Source organism: Sus scrofa, chromosome 12 (assembly GCF_054392235.1).
Source record: "Sus scrofa isolate SSC_HxYL_T2T_F1_AM1 chromosome 12, Sscrofa_HxYL_maternal_Yorkshire_Landrace_v2.0, whole genome shotgun sequence".
NCBI classification, from domain to species: Eukaryota; Metazoa; Chordata; class Mammalia; order Artiodactyla; family Suidae; genus Sus; species Sus scrofa.
This window is the reverse complement of record NC_139394.1, coordinates 5,860,505-5,875,199: the sequence shown is the minus strand read 5'-3', so window position 1 is coordinate 5,875,199 and position 14,695 is coordinate 5,860,505. Positions and strand designations below refer to the sequence as shown.

The 14,695-nt window shown below is 57.2% G+C and overlaps 1 protein-coding gene across 16 annotated transcripts in view; it reads left to right on the top strand.

Moving 5' to 3' along the window:
• LLGL2 (LLGL scribble cell polarity complex component 2) overlaps positions 1-14,695 on the top strand; it is a 37,130-nt gene that overhangs the window by 12,577 nt on the left and 9,858 nt on the right. For all 16 annotated transcript variants that reach the window (XM_084983573.1, XM_084983575.1, XM_084983569.1 and 13 more), the window contains exons 3-6: positions 10,493-10,590; positions 11,890-11,971; positions 12,173-12,288; positions 13,011-13,169. In XM_084983573.1, the coding sequence (XP_084839699.1) occupies positions 10,493-10,590; positions 11,890-11,971; positions 12,173-12,288; positions 13,011-13,169 (455 nt within the window). The remainder of the gene's footprint in view (positions 1-10,492; positions 10,591-11,889; positions 11,972-12,172; positions 12,289-13,010; positions 13,170-14,695) is intronic.

Sequence of the window (14,695 nt, the reverse complement as noted above, 5' to 3'; positions counted from 1 at the left end):
CCAGGCCAGGCTGCGGGGTGGGGTTCAAATCTAGCTTGGACGCTTAGCAGCTGGGTGACCTTGTGCCTGTCACCTGGGCTCGTTATGAGGATCGCATGGGGTTAGATCGTTTTGGTGCTAAGCACGGTGCTCCCAGAATGTTAGGTGCTATTTTCAGGGGCTGCCTGCCTCCCAGGGAGAGAGAGCCCCCAGGGGCTTGTTCCCAGCGGCTGAGGGTCCCCTGCCATTTTCCTCTGATTTTCCAGACCTCTGGGGTCCGGGCTTCTCTCGATGGTTTCCCTTCCTCTGGCAGAGGGAGCTGTGGGCAGGGCTTCGGGTTCTCGGGATATGAGGGTGCATACATTATGAATGGGGGATGTCGGGGCTCCTGGGGGCCTGCCATTCTCACTCCTAAGGGAGCAGCCTATGGGTGCTGGGTGTGCGTCTTGGAACCTCAGCACCTCCCCTCCCCCACCCCGGGGCCTGGGTGACCCCTGTTGCCTTCTGTTGCCCCTGATGATGCTGGCATCTCACACCCCAAAAAGGTGGCCAATTCCAGTGGGAACCGGATAGACAGGCTCAGTGACAGGGACCAACCCCCGCCCCAAGTTCAGACCGTGCAGCGGCAGGGTGGGGCTGAGGTGGGGCTGGGGAGAGGAATCAGCAACCACCCCCCTCACCTCCCCCAATCTGCCCCCAAAGTTGGCTGTTCCCCCACCACCACCCTCGGGCCTGGCCCGCCTGGGAGGGGAGGCTCCAGGGATTCCTTCTTCCTTCCGTTCACTTTCTAGAGATGTGTATTGAGGACCTGCTGTCTGTGGGGCTCTCAGATGATAAGGCCTTTGCCCTGGAGGACTTTTATAGGCTGGTGGCAAGAAGGGTGCTGATGGTCTGAAATTCCACTTGCTGGGCTTGGAAAGGGGGGAGGGGAAGTTGGGGGGGTGCTGGGGAGGGGAGGGGATTAGTCTCACCTAGGCTCTGAGTAAATGGAGGAGCCCCAAGGGCTGGGATTGGAAGGGGGAGGCCAGATCCTGGAAGGCTGGGGAGCCTGGGTGGTCCTACCCACACCAGCCCCGCCCAGCCCCCAGCTGTGGGGTCGAGGGAGGCTGGAACCAGAGAGTCAGTCTCACACAGCAGCATTTGGTGGATTTTGGGCAGGGGTGATGGATCTCATTTATGGTTTAGAGAAGGTAATTCTGGGCCTTTCTCTCTCCCCCTCCCTCCCAGCCTTTCAATCAGAAGCAGGTGAACTCAGAGCACTGGGAGATGGGCAGTGCCTGGATGGGGCTTGGCAGCGGGGCTGGGGCACAGGGGGCTAATAGAGCAATGGGGTTTTGTTTATTGTGTTTTTTTTAAGGCCCCACCCCGTGACATATGGAAGTTTCTAGGCTAGGGGACGTAATCGAAGCTTCGGCTGCTGCCGGCCTACACCACAGCTACAGCAATGCCAGATCGGCGTCTTCGACCTACACCACAGCTCACGGCAACATGGGATCCTTAACCCACTGAGCGAGGCCAGGGATCGAACCCTGTTCGGGTTCCTGACCCCCTAGTTGGGTTCCTTACCACTGAGGCACGATGGGAACTCCTTTTTGTTTCTTTTGACTTGGAGTGTAGTTGATTTACGATGTGTGACTCTCTGCTGCCCAGCAAGATGATTCAGTTTTGTGTAGGTTCTTGGGTGTGTTCTTTTCCGTTACGGTTTATCTCGGAATTGAACACAGCGCCCTGTGCTGCCTACAGCAGGACCTTGTTGCTGATCCATTCCACGTGTCAGAGTCGGCATCTCCGAACCCCAGACTCCAGTCCCTCCCTCCCCAGCCCCTCACCTTCAGCCGCTGCCTGTCCATTCTTGAGGTCTAGAGCATGCTTCTCACCCCCAGCACTGTTGACCTTGGGGGCCTGTTGGGGCCACTGTGCCATGAATCGGTCTAACGGCATCCCTGGCCCCGCCTCCCCGAGATGTGACAACCCAAACTGTCTCTAGACATTGCCCGGTGTCCCCTGATGTGACATGGCCCCCGGTGGAGAACTATTTAGGGCGCGAGGCTGATGAGACCCACTGAGAAACAGAGTATAAGAAGGAAGGGGCGGGTGTCCTCCGTGACGGTGGGGTCTCCCTCCCAGCTGGGCAGCAGTGCCAGCCCCCCCCGCCAACGGTGGGGAGCCCAGGAGGGTGGGGGAAAAGGGATGGGCGTGATTTGGCCAGAACAGCAGCAATGCTGACGATAGTTCATTCATTGAGCGGCAGTCGTGCCCAGGGGTTAGTGGTGCCAACCCCACTGGCCTGACTGCCCGGGTTCACCCAGCTGGGTGGCCCTGGACAGGTACCCATCTCTGAAGTGGAGAGGAGAGCTACCTGGCCGTGTTGGCATGCAGATTAAATGGATTGGTGGATACACAGCTGGAGCTTGCAGTATCTGCAGCTCTGTGAACGTTTCCTGCCTTGAGGTTGAGTTTGGAGAGTCTTGGCACCAAGCCAGGGTCCCAGTAAACTGTGGGACACACGGAGGTGAGCTCTGAGCCTCGCTTCTGGGGAAGCAGGCAGTGTCTCACCAGGACCCGTGACTCTAGCCACCTCTTCCAGGAGCTCCGTCCTGGATGTGCCAGGCTGCAGTGGCACCATTGTTGGCCTGTCCCAAGTGGCTTACAGACCCTGGCTGCGGGTGCTGCTGCTGTTGCTTCTTTTTTTTTTTTTTTTTTTTTTTTTTTTTGTCTTTTTAGGGCCACACCCGAGGCATATGGAGGTTCCCAGGCTTGGGGGTCAATCAGAGCTGTAGCCGCCGGCCTACACCAAAGCCACAGCAACGCCAGATCCCAGCTGCATCTGCGACCTACACCACAGCTCACAGCAATGCCGGATCTTTAACCCACTGAGCGAGGCCAGGGATCGAACCCAGGGATCGAACCCGTGTCCTCATGGATACTAGTCAGGTTCATTACCGATGAGCCACCATGGGAACTCCAGACCCCAGCTTCTGAACCAGTGCCAGGCCTCTCCCTCCAGCACTTTCTGGCCAGACTCCTTGACACCCCCCCCCCAAGCGAGAGGCCTCAGAGAAAGCAGGACATCGCCCCCAGGGCCCGAGAGCAACGTGTCCTGTTTCTTTGGGTCCAGTACCTGGGATGGGGCCCTGTCTGTAGAGATCCTCGGAACCCTCTGCTGGACACTGATTGTCCAACAGGCAGCTCCAGCTCACCAGGGACTCCAGGTGGGCAAGGCAGCACGGGGTTGGGGTGGGGACTCTGGAGCCAGGTAGCCTGGGTCCAGATGCCAGCTGTGCTGCTTCCTCCTTGAGTGACTGCAGCCTCGACCTCTCTGCTCCTCAGTTTCCTCATCTGTAAAGTGGACGTTGTAATAACACCTGCATCCAGGTGGGTGCGCTGAGGGGGTTAAATTGCTTCAGATGGCACCCATGCGCAGCTGGTGCCGTACCAGGCTCTGCCTGGTCTTCGCCCATCTGGTGCTTCCACCCTGCAGGTGAGGAGACAGGCCTGGAGGGGGTGCAGGCTCCTGGTGCCACCTGCCAGCAGCTGTGCACCTTCCGTCTCCACCCGCTGAGGGCAGTGGGTCCTCAGGCCTGATGGGAAGGCAGAGAAGCCGGCCAGCAGTGCCCCCAAGGCCACTGAGGCCCAAATGCAGGAAGTGCAGGACCCACTGGCCACCAGAGGAGGAAGGAAGTGACTCCAAGGGGATAAAAGCTCCTGTTAAAGTAGAATCCCTGCCTTGAAAGTCCCCTGAGGCCCTGCCTCCCCTGGTGAAACCTGCCAGCCAGTTGATGAGGGCGCCCGGGCCCTTCCTGCCTGGCCCCCTCCCGCCGGCCCTGAACAAACAGCGTGTTCCTGACCAGCTGCCCCTGTCCAGGGCCGGGCTGCTTTGTCTTGGCTTTTGTGTGGCCGGGCCGCTGGTGTCAGGTGACAGCCACACAGAGAGGGCCAGGTTGCTGCCATGGCCAGGAATCTGGACTGACCACACCCAGTGTGGGGCAGGGTCTCCCATCTCCCCAACCCCCCATGCCCCGCATACCCCCTGTGGCCCTGGGCAGTCTTCTTTCCTGCCCCCACCCCCACCCCCCGCAACAAGTGCTGGGGACCCCTCAACCCTCCATTTTGGACAGGGTCCTTCCTTGCCAGGGGCAGGATGAAGGGCCCCCTCGGTTTCAGATACCACCTTTGCTGGCTCCCTTCTGAGAACCTGGAATGGGGTCCTGGAGCCCCGAGAGACAGGCTAAGGTTGCACTTTGGCAGCTCCTGCAAATCCCTCCTTTCCCAACTCTCCGCTAAAAGAGTTCATTGTTCTCTCCTGCCTTGGCAGAGGCCACCAGAGCCAGGTAGCTGGGGGGGGCAGTGCCAGGGAGGCTAGATGCTGAGCTCAAGGGGTAGGAGAGGTTGGCCCCATGGCTGCCAGGCGTCCATCAACCTCCAAGCTTGAACCTGAGCGGGGGACGGCCAGGGTCTCAGGCTGGGAGGGCCAACCCTGGAATCCAGGCCTGGGTTCCAGATAGAGCCCACACCCCAGCCACTGTCCTGGGTGGAGGACGATGGGGGTTGCTGTGGGCCTCAGAAGTGGGTGGGGGTGTTTTCTTTAAGGGAGGTTATATACCTTCCTGGCTCCAGGCTCCTGGAAACGTACCTCAACCCTAAACAAGCCTGGGGCAGGTGGGGGGCCGAATCTCTGACCTTGTGGACCTGGTGCTCTGTGGGGAGGAACGGGAGGGGCAGCCAGGGACCCCGGAGGGCAGAGGTGCTTCACAGACCCTTCTGCTTCCCTGGGCCTCTGCACCCCGCCCCCCATTAACTGACCCTGTTCTCTCCTTGTATCCAAATCCTTTCCTTCCCCAAGCCCCCCTGTGCCTCTCAGAGCCGATCTGGGGTCCCCACACCTCCTTGCTCTGTTGTGCCAGGTCCCCCAGTTCAGGACTTTGCCTTGTCACACCCTAGTGCCTCAGTCGGGGATTTGTGGGTCTAGCTTGCAAGTTGAAGCGGGGCACCTCCCCTCCCCAGAGAATCTCTGGTCCCCACCCTCTTTGCATTTGAATCCACCCTCTTGGCCCCAGCCAGTTAGGGTCCCCTTGAAAGCTCCTCCCCTTACTTTGTTTTTGAGGGCGCCTGGGTCCCTCCAGAGTTGTCAGCTTGGAGATGATGCCCCAGGGATACAGGGATGAGGAAGAACCTTAGAAGGAAGCCGCGGGGGCTTAGGGGTCGGGTGGTCGCCCTGAGGCTCACTGTGTTGGTGCCAGGACAGCCCTGCCCCGTGCAGTCGTTAGCATCGTCCCCTTTACACCTGTGAAATGAGGCGCAGGGAGCCCAAGTAGCTCGTCCAGGTCCAGGCGCCTTGTAAGTGGTAGCGGGGGAGTCTAAGCTTCACGAGTCTGAATCGGTAGCTGTTCTTTCTAAACCAGCCTGTGGAAAAGAAGGTGGTTCTGGAGGGAGGGGTGGCATAGAGTCCCCAGGACCCCGAAGGAAATGAGGAATGAGCATGGGTGGCTGAACAATAATGGGCCCAGCCTTTGCTTCCCTCTGGGTTAGGAAGAGATGAACCGCAGCAGGGGTGACTCAGATGAGATGTTAGGAGAACTTCCTGCCAGTGGGTTCCTGCCTGAGCAGCTGACAAAAAGCTGCAGTTTTCCTTTGGCTCGACTTTCCTGCTCTACATATCCTGATGTAGAACTGACTAGGGTGGCACCTCGGTCCTATAGGAAGATGATAGATGTGGGATTTAGGAGTTCCCTGGTGGCTCAGAGGGTTAAGGAGGTGGTGTTTTCCCTATTCTGGAGCAGGTTCCATCCTTGGCCCAGGAACTTCCGCATGCCACAGGAAAGCCAAAAAAAAAAAAAAAAAGAAGCCACATTAGAAAATGTTTTAGAAGTTCCCGTCATGGCTTAGTGGTTAACAAATCCAACTGGGAACCATGAGGCTGTGGTTTTGATCCCTGGCCTTGCTCAGTGGGTTAAGGATCCAGCGTTGCCGTGAGCTGTGGTGTAGGTCACAGACGCGGCTCAGATCCCACATTGCTGGGGCTCTGGCATAGGCTGGTGGCTACAGCTCCGATTAGACCCCTGGCCTGGGAACCTCCATGTGCCACAGGTACGGCTCAAGAAATGGCAAAAAGACAAAAAAAAAAAAATGTTTTAAACAAGTGAAATTAATTTTGATAACACTGTTTAACAATGTCAAATGTATTACTGTTTCAACATGCAGTTAATAGACATTAGATTTTTAGACAAAAAAATAAAAAAATAAGGAGTTCCCATTGTGGCGCAGCAGTTAACGAATCTGACTAGGAACCATGAGGTTGCGGGTTCGATCCCTGGCCTTGCTCAGTGGGTTAAGGATCCAGCGTTGCTGTGAGCTGTGGTGTAGGTCATAGACGCGGCTCGAATCCCGCGTTGCTGTGGCTCTGGTGTAGGCCGGTGGCTACATCTCCGATTCGACCCCTAGGCTAGGAACCTCGTATGCCGTGGGAAGCGGCCCTAGAAAAGGCAAAAAGACAAAAAAAAAAAAAAAAAAAAAAAAGACATTAGATTTTTTTTATTATTATTTTTTACGGCTACACCTGCAGCATGTGGAAGTTCCCAGGCTAGGGGTCTAATTCAACTGCTGCTGCCAGCCTACATCACAGCCACAGAAACACCGGATCCGAGCCACGTCTGCAAACTACTACACAGCAGCTTGCAGCAACATTGGGTCCTTTACCCACTGAGCAAGTCTAGAGGTCAAACCTGCATCCTCACAGACACTATATCAAGTTCTGAACCTGCTGAGCCACACCAGAAACTCCTCTTAGTTTTTTTGGTTTTTGTTTGTTTTTAGGGCTGCACCCCCGGCATGTGGAAGTTCCCAGGCCAGGATTTGAATTGGAACTGCAGCTGCCAGCCTACGCCACAGCCACAGCCACAGCCAGATGTGAGCCGCATCCGCAACCTACACTGCAGCTCACGGCAATGCCGGATCCTTAACCCACTGAGCCGGGCCAGGACTCAAACCCACAACCTCATGGATACTAGTCGGGTTCATTACCACTGCGCCACAATGGGAACTCCCTCGGGGTATTGTTTTCTAACACAAAATGTGTATTTTATACTTAAACAGCACAGCTCAGTTTGGACGTTAATTTTCTTTGGAAATATGTGATCTATGTTTAGAGCTTGGAAGGTTTACCGTTGAGAAAGGAGACCTGAGGCTCTGGTCTGCCTGACTCTAGCCCCTGCTCCCGGAGAACCCAAGAACACATCCCGAAAGCGTCCTAATAACTGAATTGAGCGTCCACCCTTGAATTTGAGTTAAACTCAAATTGCAAGTTCACTTCCTTGGTAACAGAAGCCACGTGGCAAAGGCTCAGGATCTACGCACGGCTGGTGGCTGTTGTACTGGGCCTCAGGGCCTGGGCCCCCCACTGGCCACCAGGCTCCTGCTAGATGTGCCCCCCACCCCCCGAGTCCTCCACATTCCAGAGGCTTTGGCCCTGAGCTGCTGCTGCTGGTGCTCACGGGGACATGCTGCCCTGTCATCTCGGCCACCTTTTCCCCAGCTCTGGCTGCTGGCTTCCCAGGGCCCCAGCAGCCTGGGGCTCGCCCAGGCCTAGTGGGGGCTCCCGGGGCTGCATGTCCCACACACCCCATTCCGTGCCCTGCCCCCCTTGTCCTGGGAGATGTTTACATTCCAGACACGCTGCTATCTCCCCACGGCTTTTCCAGGCTCTGCATTTTTCACATAGCTGAACAGGAACCTGGGCTGACCGGGGGGCTCCTGCTGGCCCACGTCCGCCCTCCCAGCTGTCCCTTCCAGGTACAGCCATTTGCAGGACAGACTGTGTTCCCGGCAGAGAACCAGGTCTAAGGCGCCCCCACACTTGTGCGGCCCCAGAAGAGGCCGTCTTTGGAGCCCTCCTCCCTGGCCGACCCCAGCACAGGGCCTCCTTCCCGGAACCACTGGACCAGATGAGCAGGAGGGCAGCAGTTGAGTTTGTTAGGCTGTCACGCCAGCTGTCACCAGGACTTCTCTCTCTCAGCCCCTTTAAGGCCACACGAAGCACAGAGCAGAGCCTTGGGCCTAAGGAGAGCTGCCTTGCTGGGGCAACCTTTTTCTGCAGGGCAGTCTCCATGGTTTAAAAAATAAAATCTTTGAAGTAGCTGGCTGGCCTCCTTTGTCCTGCTCTAATCTAGCTCTACAGGTTCGGTATCCCCGGGGGGTAGGGTTAGCTAAGAAACAACCAGAAACCTCCCTAAAATGATGTGTCCATCTATGTTCTAGTGCTTGCATCCGTGCTTTTCAACCTGTAATTCCACCCCCCTCCCGGGGCATCTGCCTAAGGAAATACCGAGGTGCAGGCAAAGATCGGAGCCCAAGAAAGGCCATCAATGCAACCGGCAATTGCAAAACCTCTTTAAGAAAATATCAGTGTTTGGAGTTACCGTCATGGCTCAGTGGTTAACGAATCCGACTAGGAACCATGAGGTTTCGGGTTCGATCCCTGGCCTTGCCCAGCAGGTTAAGGTTCTGGCGTTGCCGTGAGCTGTGGGGTAGGTTGCAGATGTGGCTTGGATCCCGAGTTGCTGTGGCTGTGGTGTAGGTCGGAAGCTACAACTCCGATTCAACCCCTAGCCTGGGAACCTCCATATGCTGCAGGAGCAGCACAAGAAATGGCCACCAAAAAAAAAAAAAAGTCAATGTTCAATAATAGAGATCTGGTGAGTTAGGGCAGCTCCACCTAAGAAATATTCTTCAGCCACTTAAAAGTCATTTTAGGGAGCTCCCGTTGTGGCTCAGCAGATTAAGAACCAACTAGGATCCATGAGGATTCAGGGTCAATCCCTGGCCTCACTCAGTGGGTTAAGGATCTGGTGTTTCTGTGAGCTGTGGTGTAGGTCTCAGATGCCACTCAGATCCCATGTGGCTGTGGCTGTGGCATAGGCCGGCAACTATGGCTCCGATTTGACTCCTAGCCTGGGAACTTCCATACGCCAAGGGTGCAGCCCTAAAAAGCAAAAAGAAATAAAAATTAAAATTAAAAAAATATAAAAGTCATTTTAGGGAGTTCCCATTGTGGCTCAGCAGGTTAAGAACTGACTAGTATCCATGAGGATGCAGGGTTGATCCCTGGCCTTGCTCAGTCAGTGGGTTAAGGATCTGGCGTTGCTGTGAGCTGTGGTGTAGGTCTGCAGATATAGGTCCAATTTGACCCCTAGCCTGGGAACGTCCTTATGCCACAGGTGCCACTGTTTTTTTAAAAAAAAGTCATTTTAGTATTTTTAACAGCCTGGGCTGGCTGCTAGTGGAAAAACAGATTATAGAGCTGGATGTGTGTGTGTGTGTGTGTGTGTGTGTCCTTGTAGTCCCAATTAGGTCTCCGAGGGTTCTTTTCCCTTTCATATATTTTTATTTTATTCTTTGGCCGTGCCTGTGGCATGTGGAAGTTCCCAGACCAGGGACTGCACTATGCTGCTGCGATGACAACACCAGATCCCTAATCTACTCTGCTACCGAAGAACGCCTCGTTTTTATTTTTAAAAAAGATTCCCTTCCATGACAGTGCTTTCACAATATCGGCTTTGTTCCCCATGTTGTGCGATACGTCCTTGAGCCTGTGGTGCACACAGTCGTTGACAGGTCACGCTCCCAACCCTGCACAGCCCTCCCCACCGCGCCCGACCGGTAACTCGTCTGTTCTCTGTGAGTCTGCAAAGACCAGGGGAAAAAAGGAGTGTTTTTAGTTTCCACCTGTAAGTGGTATCTTGCCTTTCTCTGAGTCTCTGTATAAACCCACATGTGCCTACAGTCAGACCCTCACCCTCGTTACCAAGGGTTCCTCGGGTGGTGGGCGTATGGGTGACTTTTGCTTTTCCTTTGCCAACTCCTTTCTACGTTCCACGTTTTCTTCCACGTGTCTTACTTCTCCCATGAGACATGAGCAAAGGCGTGTGTCTCCATCAACACTCCAGAGGCTTCCTCCCCGGGGTAAATGGCGGAAGGGACCTCGCAGTGGCAACGGGGGCATTTGTGATGGCAGATGTTCCGCAGTGGAAGAGCCTCAGGTGGCCCAGGGTTGGGAAGGCAGCTGTGGGTTCCATTAGACCCCAGGGGTCTGCCCGGAGCTGCAGGGCAGTCAGGCTTCCTGAGCGACCTGGTGCCTTCTCTGTGCCAGGCTCCCGCCCACCCCCACCGCCCCAGTGCTTCCCTGCCCCCACCTTGCACCCCTGCAGGAGGGCTGGGTGGGACCCCCACAGGCTGGGTGGTGAAGGAACCGGGTCGGGATTCCTGGAGAGCAGGGGGCCAGCATGGTGTCTGGGGAGAAGGCACTCCTGGGGAGGGCCATGTGGCCAAAGGCCCCGTCGGGAGTGGACTGAGGGTGGGGCCCAGATGGGTCCCCGTGTGGACCTGATGGAGACCGATTTCCTCAACCTGCTCGGGGTGGCTCTGCTGCGGCTCCTCCATCCGCCACCGACCCTCCAGGCCGTGGAGGGGGGGGAAGGGACGCGTCTGCAGGCCTGTGCCTGCCCGGTTCTCGTTGCAGACAGTGGAGCATGGCTTTCCGCACCAGCCCAGCGCCCTCGGCTACAGCCCCTCTCTGCGCATCCTGGCCATCGGGACCCGCTCTGGAGCCGTCAAGCTGTATCCTTTCCTTTCTCCCAGCTCCCGCTCAGGGATGCCCTGGAAGGGGACGGGGCCATAACATCAGCGAGATTCAGGAAGGACCCCCATCTAAAAGCAAGTTACAGCTGACCCTTCTTGCTCCCAGGACGATCCAAAAACCCTCTTAGCGACCAGCCCTGAATGCAGTAAGTGGAGGCAGCTAATGGGCTAAGAAGTGTTGCTTTTTCTTCCCCCGCCCCCACCCAAGAAGGGTTTGTAGACTGGCCTCAGGGCTCTGTCCAAACCAGAGACTGGGTGGCTTTGGTTTCTTGGTTTGTTTTTCAAGATTTATTGATGTGTAGTTGGTGTACAATGTTGTGATAATTTCTGCTGTAGAAGGAGGGGATTCGGCTATGCATATACACATACCTGTTCTTTGGCAGATTGAGACAGGGTGGCTTTGGGTTCGAGGAGCTGTGCTAAGGCAGGGTCTTCACTATGTGCACCCCCACATACACACACACACCCTGGAGAGTAGGGTGGATTCCTGGTTGGGATGCTCTAGTGCCTCTGTCTCAGAGGTAAGCCCACAAGTTCTGCTGCCTGCCTGGGTCCTCTGGGCAGGGCTGGGCTGCAAATCTGGAAGCCCCACTCCCAAATCTGACCTGAGCCCCCAGGGTGAGACAGGGTGGGACCTGGAGGACTGGGAGGCAAGAGACCACCTGTGGAGAGCCCAGCTGGCAGCTTCTCCAGCAAGGTGCTCACCCCTGCCCCCTCTGCTGCCAGGTCGGGAGGCTGGGTATAGTGTACATACAGAGGGCAGGTCCCACACCCACTCGGCCCTCCTCTGCTGGTTAATCAGTGCCAGGCCAGGGCCATATCCTGGTTACAATTCTCAGTGCCTAGATTCCCGGTCCTGGTTGCTGTGGGTGGGCCCGCGGGTGCCCTCTGTCTTCTCACAGCTGCCACCATGTGGACGGGTCTGTTGTAGCTCAGGTTATGGGCGGGGGGGCAGTGTGCACTAAGAACAGCCTAAAAGTTGCCAAGATACAGCTTCCTACTTCTCAGGAGTCACCCCCACCTGGGGACAGCTCTCCCTGGTTGGCTGGCCTGGCCCCCTGCTAGAGGGAGAGAGGGAGCCTGCCTCCCCACCCTAATTCCCCCCACCCTTGGGTCCTGCCGCCTGGGGCGAGGGTGAGCCTCTCTCTGCCGCTGGGTGTTCACACTCCTTGCTGGTGGGCCCAGAGGTCCTGGCAGGTATGTGTGTGGATATGGATGGATGGCGGGGGTGAGGGGTGTCCTGCCTTCTGGAGCTTTTCCTGAGCCAGCTTCTCCCAGCTATGGTGCCCCAGGGGTGGAGTTCATGGGGCTGCACCGCGAGAACAACGCCGTGGTGCAAATCCACTTCCTGCCTGGCCAGGTGAGCCCGCCCCGCCCCATGCGCTTCCTGGAAAGCCATGCAGAGGGCAGCCACTTGGCAGCCCTGGGCTCCGTGCTGATGGGGGCGCCTGGGACAAACCTGCCTTTCCCAGTTGCGGTCACCCCAGTGTGCAAAGGCCACGTGAACACGGTCCGTCCCTGGTTACCGAGCGAGCACGCTCCCACCCCCTTTCCTCCCTAGTGCCAGCTGGTCACCCTGCTGGACGACAACAGTCTGCACCTGTGGAGCCTAAAGGTCAAAGGCGGGGTGTCGGAGCTGCAGGAAGATGAGAGTTTCACGCTGCGTGGACCCCCAGGGTAGGAACGCGGTCTTGCTCTCCCAACCAGCCTGCCCCGAGCACCCAGCTCCAGGCAGCCCTGGGAGGAGCGGGCAGCGCTGCAGCCTGCCTCCCCCCCATCTCCACATCCCGGAAGGCGTCCAGGAAGGGTTTTCAGCCTCCTAGCCCAAGCTCTCTGCCATCTGTCTCCTGTCTTGGGAAGAAAAAGAACCAATATGGGACTTCCTGGTGGCCTAGTGTGTTAAGGATCTGTCATTGTCACTGCTGTGGCGTGGGTTAGATCCCTGGCCCGGGAACTTCTGTACGCCACAGGCGCAGCCAGAAAAAGAAGAGAGCTCCGACTGTGGCTCAGCAGGTTACAAACCTGACTAGTATCCTTGAGTCTGCGTGTTTGATGCCTGGCCTCGCTCATTGGGTCGGGATCCAGCATTGCCGTGAGCTTCGATGTAGGTCACAGACACAGCTTGGATCCTGCATTGCTGTGGCTGTGGTGTAAGCTGGCAGCTGTAGCTCCGATTCGCCCCCTAGCCTGGGAACCTCCATATGCCTCGGGTGCACGGCTAAATAAAAAAAAGAAAAGAAAAAGCCCCAATATGTTTGTCCTGGCTGGAGTCTGTGGACCTCATCAAAGGATCTCACGGGCCTGCTTCCCTGGGGCTGCTGAGGGGGTCGGGGGCCCCTCTGCGCTGGTCTCCCCTGCCTGGGCAGCAGCCAGCTCACGGGCCGTCATTCCCGTCGCAGGGCTGCCCCCAGCGCCACGCAGATCACCGAGCTCCTGCCCCATTCCTCCCGCGAGCTGCTCTACCTGGGCACCGAGAGCGGCAGCGTGTTCGTGGTGCAGCTGCCGGCCTTCCGCAGCCTGGAGGACCGGACCATCAGCTCGGACGCCGTGCTGCAGCGGTGAGCCCTGGGCCCCAGGCCCTCCTGGCCTTAGGAACCTGTCCCCTTGAGTTGGGCCTGGCCTTCGCTTCTCTCTGGAGTCCTGGTTCCACCTCAGGAGTTTATCATTTCCTGGGACAGACTCTGTGCTCCCCACCCATCCCCCAAATGGGTGAGCGCCCCAGCTCGAAAAGAGATCTTGGCAACGTGTCACCTCATTTAAAGGTGAGGAAAATGAGGCTCGAGATGACTGTGTGATGTTACCAGCTCTCAGTCCAGTGTTCCTGGTGCTGATACCACCTTTCAAAGCCCCAGGGGCTCCACGGCGGGGTGGACAGAGGCCCGCACCCCCGCGGCAGCTCAGGCGGCTTCTGCTCATGCCTGTGCCTTGGCGCCTCTGCTGCATTTCTGTTTGCATGCCAGCTCCGCGGCCCCATATCGCTGTCAGCCACAGCCCTGAAGAGTTCCTGAGATGGTTTCAGAATCTTTGCTCCTTAACGGTGGTGTCTGCGGCAGAGAGGGCGTCAGATCGGGTCTGGATGTGGAGAAGGGGGGGCCTGGGCCCCAAAGGGGGAGGAGACGGAGGAATCCAGCAGGAGCTCCCGGGGGCCAGGTTGGAGTCAGTGGAATGGATGCAGGCAAGAGGACCAGGGAGGGAGTTCCCGCTGTGGCTCCGTGGGCTAAGAACCCAACTACTATCCATGAGGTTGCAGGTTCAATCCCTGGCCTCCCTCAGTGGGTTAAGGATCCAGTGTTGCCCCAAGCTGTGGCATACATAGGTCACAGGTGCAGCTCAGATCCAGCGTGGCTGTGGCCATGGTACAGGCTGGCAGCTGCAGCTCCAATTTGGACCTTAGTGTGGGACCTTCCTTATGCCCCAAGTGTGGCCCTGAAAAGAGGGATGAAAGAAAAAGAGGAGCAAGGAGAAGGCCAGGGTGCTGGGATGTGGAGCTGCTTCAGGCTCCAGCTTCCTAAGGGCTCTGGACCAGGCTGTAACATGCACAGTCCTCCCGGCCCCCAGTGATGGTGAAGCAGGAGCGGGCTGTCCATGGCAGGGCATCGCTGGCTTGGGAGGATTCCTGCCTGGGGCTGCATTTCTGAGCATGAACCTCTGTCCCCTCGCTCAAGCAGAGTGGGGTCAGGCCAGCGTGACCATGGTCAGAAAGGACTGTTCGCAGGACTGCAGGCACGGCTGGTGCTCACCAGAAGGACTTGTCCCTTAGCCTGTGGTCGTGCCAGTGGCTATGCTGGTGCCCGCCTCCCCCTTGCTGGTGGGAAGCTAGTCAGAGAGGAGCCCCTGCTGGGCTTTCCCAGCCCGAGTGTCCTGGAAACCCTTCCTATCTGTCTAAATCCTTGCTCTAAATGTAGAAGGATTGAGCATAGCAAGGCCCTCAGCATCCAGGCTGTTTCCATATCCTATTCACTGTCCTCAGTGTTGGCTTTTGGTCCCATGCCTGCCACCTCCTGGTCTTCCATTGGCTGCAGCTGCTCCAGACTTCACATCAGCATTCCAGACCCAGAAAGGGGGGGAGCAGGTCAGAAGTCAA